Here is a 26,658-nt window from a genome sequence, read left to right as displayed (position 1 = left end):
TTAAGACATAATAAATTAAATATTGTATTTTCTGGGAAAGAATTCAATACAAGGTGAAGTGTGTGGGGAATTGAATGGCACAGGGTAGGGTGGAGGAGAGGCAGAAAGAAGAGCTAATTTGTCCATGGCTAGGGAGCGCACTGATCACTGCAGATGGTGGCAGCAGCCACGAAATTAAAAGATGCCTGCTTCTTGGGAGAAAAGCAATGACAAACCTGGACAGCATCTTAAAAAGTAGAGACATCACCTTGCCAACAAAGGTCTGTATAGTAAAAGCTATGGTTTTCCCAGTAGTGATGTATGGAAGTGAGAGCTGGACCATAAAGAAGGCTGTTCGCTGAAGAATTGATGCTTTTGAATTATGGTGCTGGAGGAGACTCTTGAGAGTCCCATGGAGTGCAAGAAGATCAAACGTATCCATTCTTAAGGAAATCAGCCCTGAGGGCTCACTGGAAGGACAGATTGTGAAGCTGAGGCTCCAAGACTTTGGCCACCTCATGAGAAGAGAAGACTCCCTGGAAAAGACCCTGATGTTGGGAAAGATGGAGGGCACAAGGAGAAGGGGACGACAGAGGATGAGATGGTTGGATGGTGTTCTTGAAGCTACCAGCATGAGTTTGACCAAACTGCGGGAGGAAGTGGAAAACAGAAGTGCCAGGCGTGCTCTGGTCCATGGGGTCACGAAGAGTCGGACATGACTAAACGACTAAACAACAACAACAAGGGAGCGCAATCTGGACAGTTCTGTCAAGGGCGCAAGATCACCTAGCTATGGCTCTGGTCCCAAGCCACCAACCTAGAGATCCCCTTAACTTGCTAGTGCCTTGCCCCATTCTGCTGACCAGCAGTGCCACTCCAGCCAGAAAGATGCTCCTTCTGCTCTGGCCCACTCCCTCAAGTGCTGCAGCTCATGTCATTTCCTGGAAGCAGACCAGTAAGCACATGTACAGATCACAACATAGCTTGGTCTTCTGCATTTACCTGCACCAAATGGCAGATATTCTTCTCTGTTCACGAATTGTCCATCCTTGTCCAAAAAATGATTTGGGTTGAACTCTGCAGGTGTCTCCCATCGTGTTGGATCAAGAAGAACAGAGCGTAGATCGGGAACAATAATAGTCCCCTGCAAATAAGAAACAAGAGACTTGGAATGCATTCATATCAATACTTTTTTTTTAATTGTCCCACACTATCCCAAGACTAATCATTGCAGAGACTGATCTGAATTCTTATTCTTATTCTTATTCTTATTCTTATTCTTATTCTTATTCTTATTATTTTGGTGGGTGGCTTTGTATTCATCACTGTAAAAACTTTCTGTACAGGCAGGAACACAAGAGGACTTTCCCCCACCTGTTTTAAAATGAAAGCTCACAACCAGGCGGAGACTTCTGGCCACTACATGCTCCTCCCCTGCCACAATTGCCCCATGGAATGGCACTTGTTGATGGTGAAACATGTCTGCAGATGGAGCTCCTGTTCTTGCCCTTCAGATTTTTGACTAGTCAGGAAGTTCCTGTACGGCTGGCTGCATCTCTCAATATGAAACCTTCTGCTGCTCTTTACACTTGGGCTACAGGAGTGCAGCTGTATCACACTGTTATACCTTGGGAATGAGAAAACCACGGAGCTTAAAATTCTTTGTACATTGCCTAGGGAACCCCAAAAAACTGACGTATTTAAAGCGCAGTATTTCATGAATCACAGCATTGGTGTAGGGCAGTTTCTTCTTATCTTGATAGCAGATTGAGTGAGCAGAACCTATGACATCTTCTATTTCCTTGTGCATTTTATCTGAAGAGAATGATGGAAACAGAAGGTTTATTGTGAATACTGCATTTTATTTCAGATGGACATTTATTTCCCTAGAACAGGGGTCTGCAACCCACGGCTCCGGAGCCGCATGTGGCTCTTTTACACCTTTGCTGCGGCTCCGGGGCGGATACTAGCGAGGGGAGAAGGCGCATTGTGTGCCCCGACACTCCCCACTGTGGCGGGCGCTGTACTGGCTGTGATGTCGCATGGGAGCGGTGCGTGTGTTAGTCACGCACCGTCCCGACGTCACCTTCCCGCCCGCTGTCAGATCGGAGGGCAGCGGCGCGCATGCTTTAAATGTCGTGATGGTTTTGCGGCTACCAGGTTCTTTTCCTTCGGAAATGGGTCCAAATGGCTCTTTTTGTCTTAAAGGTTGCAGACCCCTGCCCTAGAACATATTCCATAAATCTCTGTGAATGAGTCCCAGGTTCTTGCATTCAAAGCCCACCTCGTCCTCCAAAGAGTTTAAGTCAGTCTATATGGTTCTTCCCCACTCTAGATCCCAGGTAAGAAAAGGTTGAAAGAGAAGCTCATCTCAGTAGTTTCTGGTTGCCAGAACTGTCTGGATTTGCTGAAGGGCTGGGATCAAAGGCTGTCATATATTCATCCTCCACCCCCAGCCCTCAATATTTCCTGTTTACTTACACTGGCATGCTTTCGAACTGCTACGTTGGCAGAAGCTGGGACAGAGCAACAGGAGCTCACCTTATGGATTCGAACTGCCAACCTTCTACTCAGCAATCCCTGGAGGCTCAGTGCTTTAGACTACAGTGCCACCCACATCCCTCATGTAATGGAGCATGGAGAGGCAGGAATGAGGCTCAGTCACTTATCTCACAGCAGGGGCATTCTTGTACATTTGCTGCATAAAGAAACTGCTAGCAGATTTGCAAAACAAAACAAGTACAGGTTGTGGTATGGTATCAAACTGGAGGGGGGAATGTGTTGATTCCTGCATTGCAGGGGGTTGTATTAGAAGACCCTTGGGGTCCCTTCCAACCCTACTATTGCAGGCTTCCTTATGACAAATGACAGAGCATTGCCATGAAACTCATGGCAATGCACAGAGGAGGCAGGTTTAGTCGTTGTCTGAGGACTATCCCTGCCTCCGGGTCTGGTCCTGACCGGACGGATACTAGAATCAGCAAGGGATACCCACATAACCTGAAGGTGCTGCTGTGCAATGCAAGGTCAATGATTCATAATACCACTGCCATCCATGATTTGATCATGGATGGAGGATTTGACCTGGCATGTGTAACAGAGACTTGGTTGGATGAAGCAGATGGGCCTGTCCTTGCCGCTGCTTGTCCACCAGGTTTCTCTTACGCACAGCAACCCAGGCCTTTTGGCGGGGAGGGGGGGTTGCAGTGATTTTTAGGAAGTCATTAGTTTGCACCAGGCGTCCTATTGGGAAGACTCAGTTCTCTGAGTGCATGTTCTGGAAGTTGGCCAATAGGGGCAGTACAGGATTCCTTTTGGTGTACCAACTTCCCCGCTGCACCAAGGATTCCCTGCCCAAGCTGCTTCAGGTCGTGGCGGATGTTCTCCTGGAGACACCTAGTTTGGTTGTCCTAGGGGATTTTAATATCCATGCCAACACGACCTTACAAGGGGCCGCTCGGGACTTCGTGGAAAGCATGGCATCCATGGGGCTGTCCCTGAATAAGTCTGGCCCAACCCATAGCCGTGGACATGCCTTGGACCTGGTGTTTACCTCCATGGATGTTGGTGTTCTGACACTAAGTAAAAGCGAAACAAAAGAAGTGCCTTGGTCAGACCACTTCCTGGTGCAATTTGACTTCTCCGCGACCCTTCCCCTCTGCAGGGAGGTGGGACCGATTCGGATGGTCCGCCCCTGCCACTTAATGGATCCAAATGGTTTCCAGAGAGCGGTAGGGGATGCTTTATCCCATGTTGATGGCCTTTCAGCTGATTCCCTGGTGGCCCGCTGGAATGTGGAGTTATCCAGGGCTATTGACTGATTGGCTCCGAAGCGCCCTCTCCGATTGCATGGAGCCCGGACAGCCCCGTGGTTTTCCACGGATCTGAGGGCAATGAAACAATCGTTGAGACGGCTAGAGCACCGGTGGCGGATGACCCATTCTGAAGCTGACCGGACACAGGTTAGAGCTCAATGTCGAGCCTACCAAGTGGTGGTAGCGACGGCGAAGAAGGCTTTCTTCACCGCCTCTATTGCATCTGCAGAAAACAGCAGCAGGAGACTTTTTCAGGTGGTCCGCAATTTAGCGGAACCACCTGCTACATCGGGGCCCAGTACGGGCCACATGATCTCCTGCAATGATTTTGCAAAGTTTTTTGCAGATAAAGTCGCTCAGATTTGGGAAGAGGTAGACGCCACCGTGGGAGCAGGGCCGGGGCGGGAGAGTGCTAGAGTCCTGTCTAGACAAATTGCGTGGGATCAATTCCAATCTGTTACCTCTGAGGATGTGGACAGGCTGCTTGGACGAGTGAAACCAACCACCTGTCTCCTTGATCCTTACCCATCCTGGCTTATAAAAGCTAGCCGGGAAGGGCTGGGCGATGGGCTTCGTGGGGTGGTGAATGCTTCCCTCCGTGAGGGAGCCTTCCCAGACCCGCTGAAAGAGGCGGTTATTAAACCGCTTCTTAAAAAACCATCTTTAGATGCGGCCACGATGGCCAACTATCGCCCAGTCTCAAATCTTCCATTCTTCGGCAAGGTGATTGAGCGAGTGGTTGCTGAACAACTCCAGGCACGCCTGGAAGAAGCGGACCATTTAGATCCCTTCCAGTCGGGATTCAGGCCTCATCACGGGGCTGAAACTGCCTTGGTCGCACTGGTTGATGATCTCCGGCGGGCTAGGGACAAAGGTGAGAGCTGTTTCCTAGTTCTGCTGGATCTCTCAGCGGCGTTTGATACCATCGACCATAACATCCTTCTGGACTGTCTTGAGGGGCTGGGAGCTGGGGGTACTGTCATACAGTGGTTCCGCTCCTTCCTCCTGGGCCGTGTTCAGAAAGTGATGGTGGGGGATGAGTGTTCAGACCCCAGGGCTCTCACTTGTGGGGTACCTCAGGGTTCTGTCCTCTCCCCCATGCTTTTCAACATCTACATGCAGCCGCTGGGAGAGATGATCAGGAGGTTTGGGCTGGGTGTTCATCAGTATGCAGATGATACCCAGCTCTACCTCTCTTTCAAATCAGAACTAGTGAAGGCGGTGACGGTCCTGTGTGAATGTCTGGAGGCGGTTGGAGGATGGATGGCGGCAAACAGATTGAGATTGAATCCTGACAAGACAGAAGTACTGTTTCTGGGGGACAGGAGGCGGGCAGGTGTGGAGGATTCCCTGGTCCTGAATGGGGTAACTGTGCCCCTGAAGGACCAGGTGTGCAGCCTGGGAGTCATTTTGGACTCACAGCTGTCCATGGAGGCACAGGTTAAATCCGTGTCCAGGGCAGCTGTGTACCAGCTCCATCTGGTACGTAGGCTGAGACCCTATCTGCCCGCGGACTGCCTCGCCAGAGTGGTGCATGCTCTGGTTATCTCCCGCTTGGACTACTGCAATGCGCTCTACGTGGGGCTACCTTTGAAGGTGACCCGGAAACTACAACTAATCCAGAATGCAGCAGCCAGACTGGTGACTGGGAGCGGCCACCAAGACCATATAACACCGGTCTTGAAAGACCTACATTGGCTCCCAGTACATTTCCGAGCACAATTCAAAGTGTTGGTGCTGACCTTTAAAGCCCTAAACGGCCTCGGTCCAGTATACCTGAAGGAGCGTCTCCACCCCCATCGTTCTGCCCGGACGCTGAGGTCCAGCGCCAAGGGGCTTCAGGCGGTTCCCTCATTGCGAGAAGTGAGGCTACAGGGAACCAGGCAGAGGGCCTTCTCGGTAGTGGAGCCCTCCCTGTGGAACACCCTTCCACCAGATGTCAAAGAGATCAACAACTACCAGACTTTTAGAATACATCTGAAGGCAGACCTGTTTAGGGAAGCTTTTAATGTTTGATGTATCACAGTATTTTAATATTCTTTTGGAAGCCGCCCAGAGTGGCTGGGGAAACCCAGCCAGATGGGCAGGGTATAAATAATAATTATTATTATTATTATTATTATTATTATTATTATTATTATTATTATTATTATTATTATATTATCTTCAACTATAAACTTCCTAGAGACATTTTATTCTGTTACTTGACTATCCTGCTCATTCAATGAATTTAGGGCAAGGCCCATGGTTTCCCCCCTGTCCCAGCTTTCTGGGCATTTTACCTTTTTCCATCTGTTAATTATAGGTTCTAGAAACTATGAAGGAAAATGTTGGTGGGAAAAATATCTTTCCAGACACGAAAGTCAAAAACATTTAGCTTATTTCAATATCGTTTACCTTCCATAATTTACATGATAAAATCACTTTTAACTCTTTCCGATATGAAACCTTTAAAGAACTATGCTCCAACCTAGTGGTCAAGAGAAGCCCTGGCTCTCCTCTCTCACCTTGGATATCTGGATGACTTGCCAGGAGGAGAAGTGCCCATTGCAGAGAACTCCTAGTTGTGTCCGATCCTCCTACAAAGAGGTCAAAAATGCACTGGGCCAAGTTTTCTTCATCATAGGTGGACTCTGGGTCATTCCTGCTCTGGTGTTGAAAATGGGGAAATGACATGTCATTTACACTTTATCTTCCTTCCCCCACTTATTACCATACCACCCACACATGCTTCATGAGAGGTGGGGTATCCTCTTATAGTGCCTAAGGTGAAATTGGAAGCTGCTGCCACCCCCCCCCTTACTCTTGCTGCCCTCACTCGCTGGATCATCACCTTTTTGTGATGAGTGGGCTTGCAAATTCCTATGACCCTTGTGAGCGAAGCCATTGGGAATCTTGTACTCCCAGCAGGGTCACCCAAGGTGGTAAGGTCAATGGGGAGGAGCTAGACAAAGAATGACCCAAGAAGTCATCAACGGCAGAACAGGCGGGTGATAACAAGCAGTATGTTACAACGGAATTTACCGGTCGCCATGACAACTCATGCCATTAGAACAGAGCCTTACTGCGAAGACTGTTCATTGGTCAGTGTGCACTGATCTACAGACATAAAACAAATTCACGTACAGGCGTCTTCCAAAAAACCCATCCCAAACCCAAACACCCAAAGTTCCATGGTGATCAGCATATGGTAACAGGGGCAGGATTGTGAAATCTGGAAGCCCTTAGTCATGAAACAGCACATGGGCGGTGGATACAGATTCAGTCATTCTGACTCAAGGAACAAGGCAGTTGAGCAGCTCGGCAGCTGTATCCATGACTGAGCAGCGCTTTTTAGGATCTACTCTGCTCACTCCAAAAAGGGGGAAGGGCTAGAAAAGGTGCCCTAACCATAGTCTGCCTCTCTTTTTCCCTGACTGGATTACCACGCCCAGTGGGGTCACCACCCAGCGGTGGTAAAAGACAATTGAACTTTGGAACATGGAATTTATGGACAGATATAACACAGATAATGAGCATCCTGAACTGCCATCATTGCAAGAGATATGTGACGTTTTAACATCAATATTGCAGTACTTCAAGAGACTCAAAGAACAGGCAAGGGACAACTGAAGGAAGAAAAAGGAGGCTACACGTTCTTCTGGAAAGGTCTATCTGAACAAGAACGTCAAATACATGAGGTAGGCTTCACTATCAAAAACAATATTGTAAAGCTCCTGTCAGAAGTCCCTACCAGACTTCTGGTAAACTCACCAAAAGCCAACAGGCTACTATTACCAACACACTCATTCGACAGAAAAATAAATTTAAAACTTCATGGAGGAATCCTCAGTGAAACCACTGGCACCTCTTAGACTATGTTATTGTCTGTGCTAAAGATTTTTGTGATGTGCTCCTTACCAGAGCTATGACGAGTGCCGGCAAATGCTGGACAGATCACCGACTAATACGTTCCACGATGGCTATCAAGATTATACCTCAACACAGGCTTCAAGAAAGGAAACCAAGGTGCAAAATGAACACTCAAGCCCTTCAAGATGCCATTAACCGGGATTTCTGTAAATATCTTATATATTTTATCCTTGGCCTTTTGCCCCCCCCCCAATAAACTTAGAAATTTCTTTCTGCCAATTTTTAAAACATTCATCTTTCACAATTACTGGGACTGATTAGAAGAGGAATAGCATTTTAGGCAGCACAGTCATTTTAACCGCCACTCTTTTTCCTAACAGTGAGAGATATTTCTAAATTTATTTTTATCTCAAGCCAATTTTTTTTCATAATTGTCTTTGTATAAGTTTATATTTCTTGATGTTAGCCATATCCCTAAATATTAAACATTTAACCTTTTTAATGGACTTCCATCTCAATGTTTTGCTCCAATTCCATTTTTTCTTCTTCCTTCAAGTTTTTAACTGGTAGTTTTGTTTTATTCCTGTTTAATTTAAATCCTGCCCCTTCCCCAAATTTCTGAATCTGCTTCCAAACAACTCTTAAGGACCATCTGCTTTCAGAATTCCCTGATAACATCGAGGAACACTGGACCAAGCTAAAAACATCCATTATTGCAGCCTGTGAACAAACTATCGGTTAGCAAACCAAGAAACACGAGGACTGGTTTGATGAGAAAGACAGTGAGATTGAACGCATGATTGACAAGAAAAGGAAAGCCTTTCAGATCTGACAAAGAGACAGAAACTGTGCCACTAAGGAAAAAAAAAACCTATGCCAACGCTAAGGCCGAGGTTCAAAGAAGAACCAGAGAGCTAAAAAACACCCGGTGGATTAAAAAAAGGCTCAAGAGATCCAGCGCTTAGCTGACACTCATGATGCACAGAATTTCTTTAAAGCCACAAAGACCATGTATGGGCCAATAAATCATGGCATAGGCCCCTATGCTCAGCAGACAGTACCACACTTCTAAAAGATAAAGAAGCTACTGCACTGCACTGGAATGAACATTACCAACATCTCCTTAACCGCAACTCCCCCATAGCTGCTGAGGTCCTCTCACAAATTCTTCAAAAACAAGTTAGAGATGAGCTTGCAGTATCTCCTAATCTGGGAGAGTTGTGTACAGCCATTAACCAAACAACAAAGCCAGTGGACCTGACAGAATACCTGCTGAAGTCTTCAAAGTGGGTGGAATTGAATTTACACAACAACTTCACAAGATCATTGAAAAAATCTGGGAGAGAGAAGAAATCCCAGCAGACTTTGTTGTTGTTTAGTCGTTTAGTCGTGTCCGACTCTTCGTGACCCCATGGACCAGAGCACGCCAGGCACTTCTGTCCTCCACTGCCTTCCGCAGTTTGATCAAACTCATGCTGGTAGCTTCAAGAACACCATCCAACCATCTCATCCTCTGTCGTCCCCTTCTCCTTGTGCCCTCCATCTTTCCCAACATCAGGGTCTTTTCCAGGGAGTCTTCTCTTCTCATGAGGTGGCCAAAGTATTGGAGCCTCAGCTTCACGATCTGTCCTTCCAGTGAGCACTCAGGGCTGATTTCCTTAAGAATGGATACGTTTGATCTTCTTGCACTCCATGGGACTCTCAAGAGTCTCCTCCAGCACCATTATTCAAAAGCATCAATTCTTCGGCGATCAGCCTTCTTTATGGTCCAGCTCTCACTTCCATACATCACTACTGGGAAAACCATAGCTTTTACTATACGGACCTTTGTTGGCAAGGTGATGCATCTACTTTTTAAGATGCTGTCTAGGTTTGTCATTGCTTTTCTCCCAAGAAGCAGGCGTCTTTTAATTTCGTGACTGCTGTCACCATCTGCAGTGATCATGGAGCCCAAGAAAGTAAAATCTCTTACTGCCTCCATTTCTTCCCCTTCTATTCTATTGAGCTAAAAAAGGTATTTAAATATACCTTTACTAAGAAACCAGAAGCCTTCCTCTTGGGCATTGTCGGCCAGAAAGTGTTAAAGAGGGACAGAACTTTTTTTATGTATGCGACCACAGCAGCAAGAATACTTATCGCTAAACATTGGAAGACACAAGATTGGCCCACACTGGAAGAGTGGCAGACGCAACTGATGGACTATATGGAGCTGGCCGAAATGACTGGCAGAATCCGAGATTTGGGAGAAGAAACAATGGAAGAGGATTGGAAAAAGTTTAAGGACTACTTACAAAAACACTACAAACTGCATGAATGTTAAGAAATTGCACGATCCAGAAAAATATGGTTCCAGTAACTCAATTGAAAGACATAGAAAATTAAGTGATATGTAAGAAAAGATCGAAACTTAAAGTAATAGTATGTTTAATTTAAGTTACAACTATTTGATAAAAATAGTCTAGAGATATAACATTTGAGAGGTATAAATTAAGAAATGAAACAAGGTAATAATTTGCTGGCACTTTTATTACAAAGAACGCAGGGTAGGGAGATGTGAGGAAGTCCAGTTAGTTATATAAAAAAAGTGTTATAAACAGTTGTGCTTTTTCTTTCTTTTTTCTTTCTGCTTTGTTATATTGTTTGTTGGTGTAATTGTATGCTTTTTTGTTTGTTATTTTTTTTGTGAAGGGTTTTTATGTAATTGTTATGTGATTTTTTATTTTTTATTTTTTATTTTATTTTATTTTATTTTATTTTTTGAAAACTGAATAAAATATTATAAAAAAAAAATATTTGCCAGGAGGTGATGGGACCAGTGGCCATGATCTTCGTTTTTTTGATGTTGAGCTTCAGACCATATTTTGCGCTCTCCTCTTTCACCCTCAATAAAAGGTTCTTTAATTCCTCCTCACTTTCTGCCATCAAGGTTGTGTCATCTGCATATCTGAGGTTGTTGATATTTCTTCCGGCAATCCTAATTCCGGCTTCGGATTCATCCAGCCCAGCCTTTCGCATGATGAATTCTGCATATAAGTTAAATAAGCAGGGAGACAATATACAGCCTTGCCGTACTCCTTTCCCAATTTTGAACCAATCAGTTGTTCCATATCCACTTCTAACTGTAGCTTCTTGTCCCACATAGAGATTTCTCAAGAGACAGATGAGGTGATTAGGCACTCCCATTTCTTTAAGAACTTGCCATAGTTTGCTGTGGTCGACACAGTCAAAGGCTTTTGCATAGTCAATGAAGCAATAGTAGATGTCTTTCTGGAACTCTCTAGCTTTCTCCATAATGCAGTGTATGTTTGCAATTTGGTCTGGAATGGATTAATTCGTTTTCCATTACTTTCTATGGGAAAGCATGCCTCAGTTTTGGAACACTTTGATTTTGGAACAGACTTCTGGAATGGATTAGGTTTGAGAACCACGGTACCACTGTACTGGTTTCCAGGCAATAATAATAATAATAATAATAAATTTTTCTTTATATCCTGTCCTCCCCAGCCGAAGCTGGGCTCAGGGCGGCTAACAACAATCAAATAATCCCACATTCTAAAAACATTCCATTATAAAATTAATTAAAATCAAATTGATGGCAACCGTTAAGCAAAATTCTGTGCAGATTGCCAGAGGAGGGAGTCAGGCTGCCCCCTGACCAAAAGCCTAGTGGAACAGCTCTGTCTTGCAGGCCCTGCAGAAAGATGTCAGGTCCCGCAGGGATTAGCAAGGGATTAGTATTCACATATAACAGGGAATATAATGATTCCTTGAATGAGCTGCCTACAGTTTTGAAGCAGATACTCATTCGCATTCACATTTGTACATGAAAATATCTATCCTTTCCTCGCTATTTTAGTAGATGCCTATGGAAGGATGTCAACTCACTTTATTTTTTATTTTTTTTAATAATCTTTATTAAATTTTCAAAAGGTTGCAAATAACAGAGCAGAAAAGAGAAATAGAGAGATAAGAAAAAGTAAGAAATCCAGGAAAAAAAAAAAAAGGAAAACAACAACAAAAAACAGCGAAGAAAATTTCCACCTTTTAACATTCATTTTCAGTAACTTCTTTTCAGAACTTCCCCACATCTCCCCTTATTGTTTTCCAACTCCAATTATTTATCCAAGCAAGTTTTCCCCTTAATATCCTGAAGCATATTTTATTAAAATCAATTAACCCTAATTTTATTAAAATAGTTTTTATAGGAAAATTAAATTTTAGTTCATTGTTATACCTTAGCATTTTATTAAAATATATACCTTAACCCTATATATAGAGGGGAAAAAACAAAAATGTAAGCATAAAACTAAAAAAGATACCTTTCCTAAAGCTGCCACTATTTCCCCTCCACGAATTCCCCATTCTTATAACAATAAAAAAACCTATAATTTTTATACTGCAAAAGCACAAAAGAAAAAAAAATTCAGACCCCCTTCGGACTGTTAAATCCCACCCTTCTCTCCCCGGTTTCAATCCTTAACCAAAATACATTTAGTCCATCTTTTTAGCCTGGTGATCTTACGTCCGAGGCACGCAAATCTCTCACAGTCCCTTTCAGCCGATTTCTTCGAAAGTCTCTTATACTTAACTCCCAGGATCTCAATGCTGACCATGATTCTTCCAACAAGACCTACTTGTTTAAAGATGGTGCTCCAACGCTGTTTCATAAATCTATATGTCCCAAATAGTCCAACTTTAACCTTGGTCAATTTGAGTTTCTTCTTAGCAGATCTCCGTCTCTCTTTTCTCTTCTGTGATGTCTCAGCCATCCCTTCTTTCAGCTCCTCTTGCTTGGCAGATGCCTTTTCCTCCTCAATCTTTGGTTCTTTTTCTTGTCCAGCTGCCTGTGTTTTGAACAACGAGTCCCTTTCCAATTCAGTTGGTATATTTTCAGATAACTTCGGGTTTGAAGGGCTCGTAGACAAAACAAGGCCTTTCTCATTCATCTCTAACCACTTTCCCACGAGAGAAGTCAGCTTCTCCAAGCCAGCACGTATTTCCTGTATTCCCTTTTTTAGTTCCATTCTTGTAATGTCCAAGAATCCGCTCTAGAGGGATTCTAGTTACTTAGTGTTCCTTTCCCTTCCGATCCAAAAGTCAAATTTGTTTGTAACAATCTTTCTTTGTTTTCAATATTTTGTAGCAATTTAATCGGTTAGAGTTTCAGTTTTCAATTTTTCCAGCTTTGACAGCTAGTTTGACAGCTGTCAAAGGTTCCTGTATATCCTCAGCAGGCTCTTAACACGGGTTGCTCCCGGGCTTGAGAAAAATGGTACTTAATTTCAAACAAAGTAAACTCTAGTCCTCCAGCACATTAGCTTAGTCGTTTTAAATCCGTGGAATTAGTATCCTTATCCAATTCTTCCCGCAACTTTAGTTAACAGTCCTTGCTTTGCACTGTTTACAATAGGGGGGAGACGGACTTCCTTATTTTTTGGCTCCCCCGCTCATGCCAAATCCAAGACCAACAACTCACGGGTTGTTGTTGCTTTTAAGTCCAAATTTAGTAGGAAGAAGTCAGCGCTGACCGAAGAATGGCATGCTGCTTCGCTTGGCAGGGGAAACGGAGGACTCACAGCACCACGCCGCTCCCTGGCACCCGATCCGTAGCCTTTAAAAAGGCTCTTTCACGAGTCGGGAGGGCGCTTACGGTGCCCGCCGAGTCACCATGTCCACGGGCTCCGTGCCCGTGGTTTTTAAGGGTCCCCGTGTCGCCGGCACGGCAAGACCCAGCCCCCTGCTAAGCCGATTCCCTCCGGAGCTCGGAGGGAATCCGCCATTAGCCAGTCGCGCCAACCCGGAAGTCGGATGTCAACTCACTTTAGCAATTAAAATGACTATGAGAGAATGGAGGGGGGCAGAGAGAGATATTAGTTTCCTGGCAAGAGATTAGTATTCACTTATATTCATTTTTTTATTTTTTTATTAAAGATTTCAAGATAACAATTAATCAAAAACATATCATCCTCAATCCCCCCTATTTTCCCCTACCCAAAAAGAAAGACTTCCCTCAGCTCCTCTCTCTGTTTTTTCAGGATTAGTATTCACTCATAACATGGAATATAATGATTCCTTGGATGAGCAGCATTCGCTTTCAAGCAGATACTTACTTTCTCCATCTGAAGTAGATAGAAATCAATGAGATCCTGTGGCTCATACAGGGACTGATTCTCCTTATGCTTCTCTATCTCCTCCTTTGCAAATGAACGCACCATCTCTGTGCAGGAGAAAGCCTTCTTGTGGGGCCCTGGGAGATGTTTCATGAGCCATGGGAGCATTTCATAAAGCTAAAGGAAAGATAGCAGAAATGCTGCCATTACCATGAGGAAGCTTGTTCAAACCATTTGTGCTTTGGAATTGCACTTAAAAAACATGATCTGCATTATTCATCAGGGCTATCATATTAGTTTGAGTCTCACTAAGAAGAAGGAAGGTGTCTATAGCTTCTCTGGAATCCCACAATGATTGGATTCTGTGAATTATCCCTAGCTGAAAATGTGAAAGAAAAGTATGGCTCAAAATATTTTTCCAGCTCCCCGGCATAATTTCAAAACTGGGCACTATCTCAGGACCTCTCCTGGAACAAGTTAATGCCCGTTTGTGGTACTTGGAGGTGGGTGGAGAATAGGGATGGGGGGAAATTCAAGTACGGTAAGTTTCATGAGTACTTTTTTTTTTTTTTACAGATTAGGAATGGATGTAGAAATGTGGAGAACTGAACTTAAATTTGAGGAAAGGGTTTAGCAGAAGCGGGCTGCTTTCCTCAGCAATAGCGATAGTGCCTGAGCTGCTGGTCTCTCTTTCATTAAAAAAAAATTCCAGCCAAGTGGTGGCTGCAGGGGCCTCACCATGATTGCCACTGCTAGGTGGGTATAGAGTAGACACATTTAGTTTTTCATGATGGCAACAAAACGATGTAATTCCCTTCTTGAGAATATTATTTTGTTCACCTCTGTTCCCTTTGGTGGGCTCTAGATGATCTGTTCTGAAGGTCATTGTTCCATTTCTGTCCCATCTTCCCTCTAAAGTGTCTCCTGTGGTGGACAAAGTCTTCTTTTGTTGCTGTTTTATGGGGGGTTTTGTGCGTGTTTTTTATCTCAATGATAATCATGGGCAATGGATCAGGCTGTGAGATAGTAAGTGGTCCTTATCTCAGATCAACTTAAACCTGATCTCACTTCTCCAACCCTCTATCAGAATACTGATTTGTGGTATTAAGGCCCTTGGGAGACCTGTTTGGCAGGAATGGAAATGACTACTCACAGCATAACCAAAGCTACATGCAAATTGTAGGGAAAAATCTATGGCTTCTATCAGCTTCTGGAGCCTTTCATCTTCAAGAGCAAACCAGTGCCCAAAAGCCACAGCACTTATCATGTTGGAGACTGAAGTAGCGATGGGCAAGGAGGGGTCAAGTGGTTGTCCTGCAAAATAAAAATATACTAATGTTAGCTCAGCTGGTCCAGTTCATACTGAGAGTGGGGTTTCATGGTGGCCAAGAGAAGCTGCTGGGATCTCCATTAGGAACCAAGAAAAGCATATCACATCCCTTTCTAAAATGGACAAATATATCTCCATATGCGAGCTCAGCACCATCACTTAGCATCACATACCCTTTGAATGTGCAAAAACCTCCACGAGCTGATGGGCCTCCTCTGCTACTTGCTGCTCCATGCCTTTCTTTTCCCGCCACAGCTTCCGCAGAGTAACTACAACAAAGCGTCTCTGTTGCCTCCAGGTGTGACCATTTGATAATCCAATACCTATGGAAAATCAGTGAGAAATAACAACAATCATACCTTGGGTTAAAGTCGCTTTGGGTTAAATCTTTTCAGGTTGCCTCCCATGGCGACCCGGAAGTAACAGAACAGGTTACTTCAGGGTTTTGCAGCTCACATATGTGCAGACGCTCAGAATGATGTCACATGCATCCGCACTTTACAGTATCAGCAAAAAGTGAGATTTCTCGACAGCTCTACCATTTTGATTTTTTCAGAGAAAACTGGTATCTGATACAGTGTGATGTCAACAAGTTTAGATTTTTCCATGGAAGGCCGTCACAATCAAATTTCACTTCTCATTTGGGAGACAAATGGATGGCAGGTGTTGTAGAAGGATAAAGGACTTAACTTGCTTCTGGCCACCCTAACCTGGTGGGTCAGTTTCTCAGCCAGAGCAACAGACCACACCAGAGCATATCATGAGTCTACTGAAAGCCCTGCTGTACAGTGTCAACATTTTTGTAAGCAAGCATTTATCAGCAAAATAGATGCTTTGAATCACCAATTATTCCTAGCAAAGCTGAGAAGGGAGTTGGGTTTATCTATGTAAACAGTGGTGATTTCTGCAACAAAGAGTGGACTTGCAGGTATCATCTGAGTTTTCTCATAATGTTAAATACTAACAATAAATTCAAATCACAAACCCAATTCAGTTAAGGGACTTCCATGAAGAAAGATGGCTGACTAAATGTCTACTGCCGACACTCCACCGACAGAGATGATTATGTGGTGATTAATGATAGTCAGGATATAAATCTACCAATTGAACTTTCACTTGGAAAGCAAACTATACGCTGGCACAAGAAAAGACAATTATTAACAGGCAGAAAACAAAACAAAAAGCATGTTTTTATTATTTGCAACTAAGAAATATTCTAAACTGCTAAGGTTGTTCCGATGGCCAAGAATTCTCATTTTATATTACTTTTAACTTCTTCGCCCCTTTGGTGTAAATGCCAACTGCAAAGTGAAATTTACCTCTCTGATTGTGGGAACGAATATGCTCCTCTATTAAGGAGACAGATGCAGGTTTTCAAGGCAGACTGTTAAGGTGGAGAGTGAGTTGTTAATAAGACCTCAGTATGGTATAAAACTGGGTGTAAAATAATAAATATACAACAAGTAATTAACTATGGATTATTTTTTAATATTGTATATGACTACAGTGCAGAGATTCCTGTTTAAATAGAAATGAAGGATTTGTTTTTTAAAAAAAACCATGGAGGAATGGTTGGAATTTTTGGGGAGATAAAGTCACCATACTGGAATGGAGGAAGACTATTGGGTACACACTTGAAGGTGATATCTGGCTGGTGAAAGACCCTGTGTGAGAGGCAGAGAAGGACAGAGCTCCCAGGATAGGAGACTGGGGGAAGAAAGGGAAGCACCCAGGTGAGAGCTGGGAGGGTCCACTCCATTCTGTATGAGACAAGATATAATAATAATAATAATAATACTGATGGCAACCCAGCCCAAAACTCTGGACAAGCTGGGCAAGGGGCCACATAAAGATGTTGAAAAGCATCAGGGAGAGTATCGCACCCTGAGGTACTCCACACACCAAGGAGTGGCGCGATGACAATTCCCCCCCAAGCACCACCCTCTGTCCCTGACCAGAGAGAAAGGAGTGCAGCCATTGAAGGACTGTGCCCTGGATCCCCACGTCGGCAAGGTGGTGGTCCAGAAGTTCATGATCGAGCATGTCGAAAGCTGCTGACAGATCTAGAAGAATCAACAGCCCTGACCCGCCTCGATCCAGCTGTCTACGAAGATCATCTGTTAGGGCAACCAGAGCCGTCTCGGTCGCATGACCAGTGCGGAAGCCGGACTGGAATGGATCCAGAGCCGATGTTTCATCCAGAAAACCACCAAGCTGTTCAGCAACCACTCTCTCAATCACCTTACCCAGGAACGGAAGATTCGAAACCGGGCAGTAATTGGTTAGATATAAGGGAATCTAATGATGCTTTCTTTAAGAGCGGGCGAACCACTGCCTCCTTCAGTTCCCCTGGGAATGTCCCGGTGCCAAGGGACAAATTGATGATATCCTATCCCCTAGGAGGGCCCGGACCTCATCTGGACACGCTCTAATCAGCCAAGACGGGCACGGGTCGAGAGGACAGGTGGTGGGCTTTCCAGCTCAGAGGAGTCTGTCCCCATCAGCTGGGGATATCCGGTCGAAGTGGTCCAATACTGGACCCGAGGACAGTCGAGGGGCCTCCAGTTCCTTTATTGTATCCAAATTGGCAGGGAGGCCATGGCGGAGCAACAAGACCTTCTCCGCAAAAAAGCTCGCAAATGCCTCACAGCTGTGTGTCAAATTGTTATTTAAATTTGGCTGTCCCTCAAAGGACGTTAAAGACCTAATTATACTAAATAATTGCGCCGGGCGAGAGCTAGCGGATGCAATGGAGGCCGAGAAGTAATACTTCTTAGCAGCCTTCACCGGCATCTCATAGGTTTTCATAAAAGCCTTATAAGATGTTCTTGAGGCTCCGTCACGGGCACCCCGCCATAGTCACTCTAGCCGTCTGAGGTCCCGATTCATTTTCCGGAGCTCCTCGGTAAACCAGGGAGCCCGGTTTCTGCAGGGTCGCAGAGGGCACTTAGGTGTGATCTCATAGAATCATAGAATCATTGCGTTGGAATAGACCACAAGGGCCATCGAGTACAACCCCCTGCCAAGCAGGAAACACCATCAGAGCACTCCTGACATATGGTTGTCAAGCCTCTGCTTAAAGACCTCCAAAGAAGGAAACTCCACCACACTCCTTGGCAGCAAATTCCACTGTCGAACAGCTCTTACTGTCAGGAAGTTCTTCCTAATGTTTAGGTGGAATCTTCTTTCTTGTAGTTTGGATCCATTGCTCTGTGTCCACTTCTCTGGAGCAGCAGAAAACAACCTTTCTCCCTCCTCTATATGACATCCTTTTATATATTTGAACATGGCTATCATATCACCCCTTAACCTCCTCTTCTCCAGGCTAAACATGCCCAGCTCCCTTAGCTGTTCCTCATAAGGCATCGTTCTCATTGATCTCATCGATCTCATCGATGGCTGGCAGGAGCTGGATATTCCAGCCCTCAACAAGCTCAATCAATGAGTCGCCAGGGGGAGCAAGGTCCCGCAAGGCTTGGCGAAACCTATCAGGGTCCATCCGCCTCTGCGGGCGAGCCCAAATCAGCTCGCCACCTAAGCAGGGTGGGGGTGGAAAGTCAATCCTGGCTTTCAGAGCATAGTGATCAGACCATGGCACCTTCATCAAAGGAGACATCATCACATCTATACCTACGCCAAAGATCAAATCCAGCGTGTGGCCTGCTTGATGTGTGGGGCCCGAAACAAACTGGGAGAGCCCTAGTGTCGCCATGGAAGACTCCAGGTCCAGAGCCTATGAGGAGGGAGTGGTATCAACATGGATGCTGAAGTCCCCCAATACCAATAGGTTAGGGAACTCCAATGTCCAGCCGGCCACCGCCTCCTGTAGGCCTGACAGGGTGGCTGCTGGTGCGCTAGGTGGCTGGTACACCAGACAGACAGCCAAGATCTCCTCGGAGCCTCACACTATGCCAACACATTCAATGCCGGGGATCGATGGCAATGGTAGAGCCCTGAAAGGACAATCTTCCCGGATTAAGAATGCCACCCCTCCCCCCCCCGGCCCACAGTCTGTGACTGGTGGAGGATGGAGAAACCCAGGGGCGCCATCTCTCGTAAGGTAATTGTTTCCCCTTTGTGCACCCAGCTCTCTGTCACACAAGCCAGGTTGACCCCCTGCGAGGTAAAGAAATCTCGCAGGGTGGCGGTTTTGTTGCCTATAGACCTGGCATAGCACAGCACCAGTGACGGAGGTGAGTAATCCTTGCTCACCCTACCCTCGTCCCTTGGGATGAGGCACAGATTGGAAGGGGTACGAGCATATCCATATCTCAATCCCCATCGCCTATAAGATCTACCTTTGAGACAGGGCTTGGCATTTCTTTCTCTCTTTTACTTTTTTGTTTGTTTGTTTAGTTAGTGTTGCTGAAAAGTTTCAATAAAAAAGTATGGAAAACCAAATAAACCCAATTCAGCCAATTTTTCGACACTGTTTTTAAGGATATAATGTGTGGTGTCAACCAGTTACTACTTCTACTGGTCCAACTAGACATGTTTGGGATTTTTACTGAGGGTGAATTCTGCACCATATTCTTGACAAGATGTAATGCATCAATGGTGGATATATTCTGCTTTGTTAATTCTTCTGAAACGCTGCCTGAACACTACTGCATTATTTCTGTCTGGGAAAACTATCTATATTGCAACAAAAGAGGGACAAAAATAAGTTTGTGCATTTGTAGTTTTCAGCAGAAAGTTAAAGGATGTGGCAGAATGGAAATGAAACTGTATGATCACCTCAAAATCTTTGCAGGCATAAATAGTATTGACAATGGAGTTGGATATAACCACCTTGAAAGTATTATGAGCACAAATCATGATGAATGTGCAATTAAAAAATGTTTTCTGGAGGAGCACTTAGCACCAGTAATAAACTGTGGAGTTAGTGATGGGAATTATTGGGCAGGCCAGCCCCACAGTAACTCACATTGTGTCTTTCAGAGTGAATGTCCCTGTTCTTTGGAACTGCATTCAGAATATGACTCTGTACTTTCCCAAAAAAAGGAAGACATTTTTTTCCCCAACAAGCTTTCCCAGTCATGTACAAAGGTCACTTCAATAGGTGTATACCTTTTATTGTTTTAACCCATATTTAGTTGTTTTTGATTTTTGTACTTTTTAAAAAACTTTTATAATAAATAATAATAATAAATAATAATAATAAATTTTTATTTATACCCCACCCTTCCCAGTTTCCCAGAAAGCTGTGCTCAGGGCGGCTATCAACAAATTTAAAACACTTAATTGATGCAACAAAAAAACAGCATAAAATACAATATAAAACGTGAATAACAATAAATTCAGAATTCAAAAATCAATTTAGGGGGTAAATCCAGCCAATAAACATTAGATGATCAGCGGGGTATCTGGCTAAATTAGTCCCATTTGGGCCAGAGAGGAGACCAGGGGAGAATTAGCTGTGGGATCCCACAGTGGGTAATCTTCATAAAAAGGGGAGGGGAGGGGAGGAAGTGGAATAAAAGATCAGGCTAAGTTCAAATTGAAAGCCAGGCAGAATAGCTCTGTCTTACAGGCCCTCCGGAAGGAAGTTAAATCCTGCAGGGCCCTGGTCTCATGGGACAGAGCATTCCACCAGGTCAGAGCCATCACTGAGAAGGCCCTGGCCCTGGTGGAGGATAATCTGACTTACTTAGGGCAAGGGACCTCTAAACTATGATTATTCATAGTTTATTTATAGGTGGTACATGACCCCAGTCAAGCTTGCAAAAATATATCATCTGCCCGATAATAAGTGTTGGAAATGTAAAGAGATTGAAGGTACATTCTTTCACGTTTGGTGGACGTGCCCAAGGATCAAGGCCTTCTGGGAAATGATATATAATGAATTGAAAAAGGTATTTAAGTATACTTTCCCGAAGAAACCAGAGGCCTAGTGGACCAATCGGTGTTAAAGAAGGATAGAACTTTTTTTATGTACGCTACTGCAGCAGCAAGAATTCTCATCGCAAAGCATTGGAAGACACAAGATCTACCCACTCTGGAAGACTGGCAGATGCAATTAATAGACTACATGGAGATGGCGGATATGACTGGCAGAATCCGAGACCAGGGAGAAGAGCTGGTGGAGGAAGATTGGACGAAATTTAAAATTTATTTGCAGAAACATTGTAAAATTTTTGAATGTTGAGGACATTGAAATGAACCGCAGGGGTTCTAGCAATAAGCTAAAATGTATGATTTGGATAAATAATAGATAAATTAATAGGACATGAATTTGCTGAACTAATTATTAAAAGGGATACAAGAACGGGAGATGTGAGGAAGTCAGGAAAATAAGTTAATTGAAGATGAGAAATTAAGAAAAAGGGAATTTTTTGTTTTCCCTGTACATGTGTTTTCTTTTTCCCTCTTTTTTGTGTTCAATGTTTGTGTTATTGTTTTTTGTAATTTTGTATTCTTTCTTGTTTTTGTATCTTTTTGAATTTTCTTATTGTTAAAACTTAATAAAATATTTATTTAAAAAATGATTATTCATAGTTTAAACTGTTTTTATATCTCTGTAAGGTGCCTTGAGACATACATGCAAGAAGCAATTCATAATGCATAATGATGATAGTAACTATGTGATTGCAAAGTTCACATGTTATATTTGCCACATGAGTCCATTCCCAAAACATGTTGGAAGAGCTTGTTGAGAGAAGCAGTGTGTTGTGTTTCTTAGAGATGTCATAATCAATCAAATCTTCACATGTGCTGAAGCCAGCTTTCATGCACCCAAATGAACGTGTCATTTGATAGCATGAGGACAAGCCACTCTGAATTACCTCAGCCCCTAGGTGTTGGCTCCTAGGTAATGCTTTTCCCGTTGTGTGCAGCAGTAATAGAGAACCTTTGTTCTGTTTTTCTGGACAGCCCTTTAAATGCTTCATCTTCAGAAAATACCAGTAGAAATTCTTATTCTTCACTACTTACCCTTTCCTTTTATCAGAGTCCTAAGGTAAGGAGTCTCTGGTCGCTCGTCTAATTCCTCAGAGTGGTTAATGAGCGCTTCTTTCACTGCTTGGAATCCAGACAGTACTACAATGGGTAGATGTCCTAACCATATGGTGTAAATATTTCCATGTTGCTTTCCCAGCTAACATTTGGTTCAAAAGAGAAGAGAGGAATGATATGTTCAAAAAATGCAGTTGGATATTTCAACTTAATTAGTACATCATCCTCCCTCACCTCTGCAGTTTCTCACTATGTGCAGTCATCTTGCTATCATCTTTCCCCCTCCTCCTCCTCCTCCTCCTCCTCCTCCTCCCCTTCCTTCCTTCCTTCCTTCTTTCTTTCCTTCCTTCCTTCCTTCCTCCCTCCCTCCCTCCCTCCCTAACTCCCTCCCTCCCTCCCATGATTCCAACCCACTTGTTTTACTCCCTCCTAGCCATGTTGCCTCTGCCTAGGATCAGAGCAGCAGAGACACTTCATAGTAACCAGCCCTCCTGCGACAGACAAGAAGATGCACAAGTCATTGCCAGAAAATGATCTTGCCACAATCTTTGTGTGTGCAGGGATGTGGAACCTGTAGCCCACCAGATGCTTTTGAACTAGAACTCCCACCATCCCTGACTATTGGCCATGGTTGTTGGGGCAGACGGGCATTGTAGTCCAAAACATCTGGAGGGTACCAGGTTGGTATAAGCTGGGCTTGAGCCCTGGGTCAGCTTTCAGACCGACACAGCAGGTCACAGCAGGTCACAGCAGGAGCATCACCACCATGCAAATCTATGGCAAGGAATTAAGATGATACATGTCTGGGCTAGAGAATATTACCAATTCCAATGTTTTAAAAGTTAATATGCTCATATCTGATGGTTGAGTAATATTGTATTTTTTGAAGAGTTTTTGCCAAAAAAAGGCTCAAATTGTATTTAAGAAACAAACAGATAAAATAAATTATGGTCTGACAAATAGTAAATGCTTGCAGAGAGGCAATGGAAAGGTGCCTGTTCTGTTTGTCTCTTGTCTTCTCTAGTTACACGTGAGCTGCTGCTGAGAAAGGCTGATGTGCTCCTGCTTCATTGCCAATTGAACTTGTTCCCCTTCCGTCTGTTGGAAGGGGAGAAGTACACAGCATTCTAGGCCAGGGATGTCCAATAGGTAGATTGGGATCTACTAGTAGATCGTGCTGTGTCTGTGGTAGATCTTGGGGGGCCCCCGAACCCCCCTGAAAGCTCAAGAACTTTGGCCCCCTAAAAAAGCTCAACAAATTTGGTAGATCACTGCCAGTTTTTTTATAGGGGGAGTAGATCTCTGTCTCTTGAAAGTTGGACATACCTGTTCTAGGCCATGTTGCAACATGCAATAGAACAAAAGGAAGACAAGATCAAGAACATACTGTAATAAGCTGTTTTATTAATTCAGCTTCTTTTGTTACACAGTGTGTTTTGGAGATGAGTGCCCTTCAACCAGCAGCTATGAACGACACACATTCAAACTAGTTTAAAGGGGCAAGATTCCGATTAATACTGAAAAGCACAAAACCATACAAAGTAGGATAATGGCAGCATGGGTAGCTATGTGAAATCAGGGGGAAACACAAGGCAACATAAAATGTTGTTGTATTTTCAATTTGTAAGTGGTAGCAAGACTTCCTTTCCAACTGCCATCAGTTTCACAGCTTTCTAAATGACTCTCTGAAGCTGATTTCACAGCACTGGCCTTGTAATCTTGGAGAAAGTATTACCTGGAGATTAGCACTTACTGTAGGCTTGCCATACATAGGGAAAATTCCTGACATGTCCTGACAGGAATCGGCAAAATGTCAGGGAACACCCAGATGTATGGCAACCCAAAAGCTCAACAATTTCCTAAAAAATGGCAACCCTAGTTTACCGCAGAGATCCTTTAAGAAGATTTTGGTATTTTTGTTTATAATTTGTTTTTTATAAGTGCTTCTGGTTTGAGTGAAAAAGATTGAATAGGGCATGGAGGTTAGTGCCTGTTGAGAGGGTGCTGTGAATGAATGCTGTGGTCCATCTTTTTTCTGTAATAATATTTTATTCTTTTTTCATATAGAAAGTTACATTTCTTAACCTTGGTAACCTCAAGGTAAGATTGCTTGCAATGTGTTATACATAGGGCTGCCTCTGAAGGCAGTTTGGAAACTTCAGCTAGTGCAGAATTCAGTGGCCAGGTTGCTCACCGGAACAAGAGCAGATTACATCGCTCCTGGTCCGGCTGCAGCAGCTACCAGTTAGTTTCTGGACCTAATTCAAAGTGCTGGTTTTGACCTAGAAAGCCTTAAATGGCTTAAAACCACAATACCTCAAGGACCGCCTCTTTCGATATTATCTTACCCAGACCCTGAAATCATCTTCTGAGGCCCTTCCTTATGTTCCTCCTCCATAAGAGGTCCAGAGGGAGGCAACACAAGAATGGACCTGCTCTGCAGTGACTCTCCATCTGTGGAATGCTCTCACCAGGGAAGTTCACCTGGCAAAACCTTCCTTTTAAACTAGGCCTTTGGTTGATTTCATTGACATCCTATGCCCTTTTAAAATGTGGTTCTTTTTTGTGGCGGTGGGTGTTATTGGGTGGTTAATAATAATAACAACAACAAGAACAACAACAACAACAACAAGAAGAAGAAGAAGAACAACAACAACATTCAAATTAACAAAACAATTGGAATATAGAAATTTTCCATATATAAAGTTACATTTGTTACTCAACAATAATACAGTGGTCCCTCAGGTTACATACGCTTCTGGTTACATACGCTTCAGGTTACAGACACTGCTAACCTAGAAATAGTACCTCGGGTTAAGAACTTTGCTTCAGTATGAGAACAGAAATCATGCTCTGGCGGCGTGGCAACAGAAGAAGAAGAAGAGGAGTTTGGATTTGATATCCCGCCTTTCATTCCCCTTCAGGAGTCTCAAAGCGGCTCACATTCTCCTTTCCCTTCCTCCCCCACAACAAACACTCTGTGAGGTGAGTGGGGCTGAGAGACTTCACAGAAGTGTGACTGGCCCAATGTCACCCAGCAGCTGCATGTGGAGGAGCGGAGACGCGAACCCGGTTTCCCAGATTACGTGACTGCCGCTCTTAACCACTACACCACACTGGCTCTCCAGGAGGCCCCATTAGCTAAAGTGGTGCTCCAGGTTAAGAACAGTTTCAGGTTAAGAATGGACCTCCGGAACGAATTAAGTACTTAACCCAAGGTACCACTATATTCCAATTCAACAAAACAAGTGATTTCCCACTCACCCAGTATCAATGTTTATAACTTGAATTACATACGATTGCATTTTAAAGTTGCATCTTATCTAATTTCATCCTCTCCAACATGTTTCTTAATATATTCTGCTGTTTTCTTACACTTCAAACCACACTGTGGTCTTTACATATGGGAAATAACTTTTTATATAGGCTGCAAATGTTTTCCAATCTTCTTTAAAAGATTCTAAATTTGTATCTTTTATCAATTTTTGCCCTCTCTGCATATTCCAAGATATTCATAAAGCATTCTCCCTTTGAGGGTGTTCTCTCCTCATTCCTCAGTTTAACAGCATACAATAAATATTTTTGATCTGTAGTTTTTAATGCGCATTTTCAACTTTTATATGGTTTTGTGCTTTTCAATATTATTAATAATACTATTTACATTATCACTATTTTTTCTATTGCTTACAGCTTCTGACAACGGAAGCTTATGGCATTTACCATTTTAACCCATGCCATCGTTGAAGCTGAAATATCACAATTGTTGGGGGAAATAGATAAAACAATTGCTGGCCCCAGACTGAGTTATTACAAAGCAATAAGTACCTGAATGAGAGTATTTTCATCCATCTTGAATCCAAACCTCCATATGGCTCCAATGAGAGGAAGCTGGAGAGGACCTGGAGGATAATGCCTGCGTGACCAGAGCTGTTTCAGGTAGTGCAGAATCAGAAGAGCCACCAGCAGAGCAATCAGAAGTGCCTGTATCTCCATCCTTCTCTTGCTGTCTCTTTCTCCTTAAATTTTTCTAGGTTGCCTGGTCAGGTTCAACTGTCTTTCTCTAAGGAGTTTTTGCTTTCGTCAAAGACATCAGCAGTACTCTCTGTTTTTATATGCTCAGTTATTGAAAACAAATAAGCAACAATGGGTGCAACACCATTTGTAAGTAGCCTTGGAATGTGATACAATCAAACACTAATAAAATCAAACGCTATAATCATTTTAATATGTGTCACACAGATGTGACAAAGTGTGCTTTATATCAGGCACATTGAACTCCCAAGAGACTGTGATCTACTTTCAGTACCCCGAGAGTCATCTGGTATTTAATATGGGTATCTTTCCCTCTTATGGAATTGCTACTCCTTGTAACCTATGCCTTGGGAAGGTACCAATCTGATGTAGGCGTCAAAGCCTTCAGAAAGAACTCTGAGATCAAGCTCTTATTAATCCAGCAATGAGGGCCAGGATAGTAAATGCATTACAATTGCAAAAGCCAACAAACTTCTACCTGCAGTTGGTAGCCAGTGTGGTGTAGTGGTTAAGAGCGGTAGTCACGTAATCTGGGTAACTGGGTTCGCGTCTCCGCTCCTCCACATGCAGCTGCTGGGTGACCTTG

The 26,658-nt window shown here is 43.7% G+C and overlaps 1 protein-coding gene across 1 annotated transcript in view; it reads right to left on the bottom strand.

Annotated features, from left to right (window-relative positions):
- LOC310707294 (cytochrome P450 2J2-like) overlaps window positions 1–26,446 on the bottom strand; it is a 32,545-nt gene extending 6,099 nt beyond the window's left edge. Inside the window, exons 1-8 of the mRNA XM_083504310.1 lie at window positions 25,866–26,446; window positions 22,020–22,182; window positions 15,260–15,409; window positions 14,910–15,070; window positions 13,757–13,933; window positions 6,302–6,443; window positions 1,607–1,794; window positions 982–1,123 (exon numbers count right to left, since the gene is read on the bottom strand). Of these exons, the coding sequence (XP_083360436.1) occupies window positions 982–1,123; window positions 1,607–1,794; window positions 6,302–6,443; window positions 13,757–13,933; window positions 14,910–15,070; window positions 15,260–15,409; window positions 22,020–22,182; window positions 25,866–26,033 (1,291 nt within the window). The 5' untranslated portion in view covers window positions 26,034–26,446. The remainder of the gene's footprint in view (window positions 1–981; window positions 1,124–1,606; window positions 1,795–6,301; window positions 6,444–13,756; window positions 13,934–14,909; window positions 15,071–15,259; window positions 15,410–22,019; window positions 22,183–25,865) is intronic.
- Between the last annotated feature and the right edge of the window lie 212 nt (window positions 26,447–26,658).

The sequence above is a fragment of the Podarcis liolepis genome, assembly GCF_965112155.1.
Source record: "Podarcis liolepis genome assembly, chromosome: 5".
NCBI lineage: Eukaryota > Metazoa > Chordata > Lepidosauria > Squamata > Lacertidae > Podarcis > Podarcis liolepis.
This window is presented reverse-complemented; position numbering and strand designations above follow the sequence as displayed.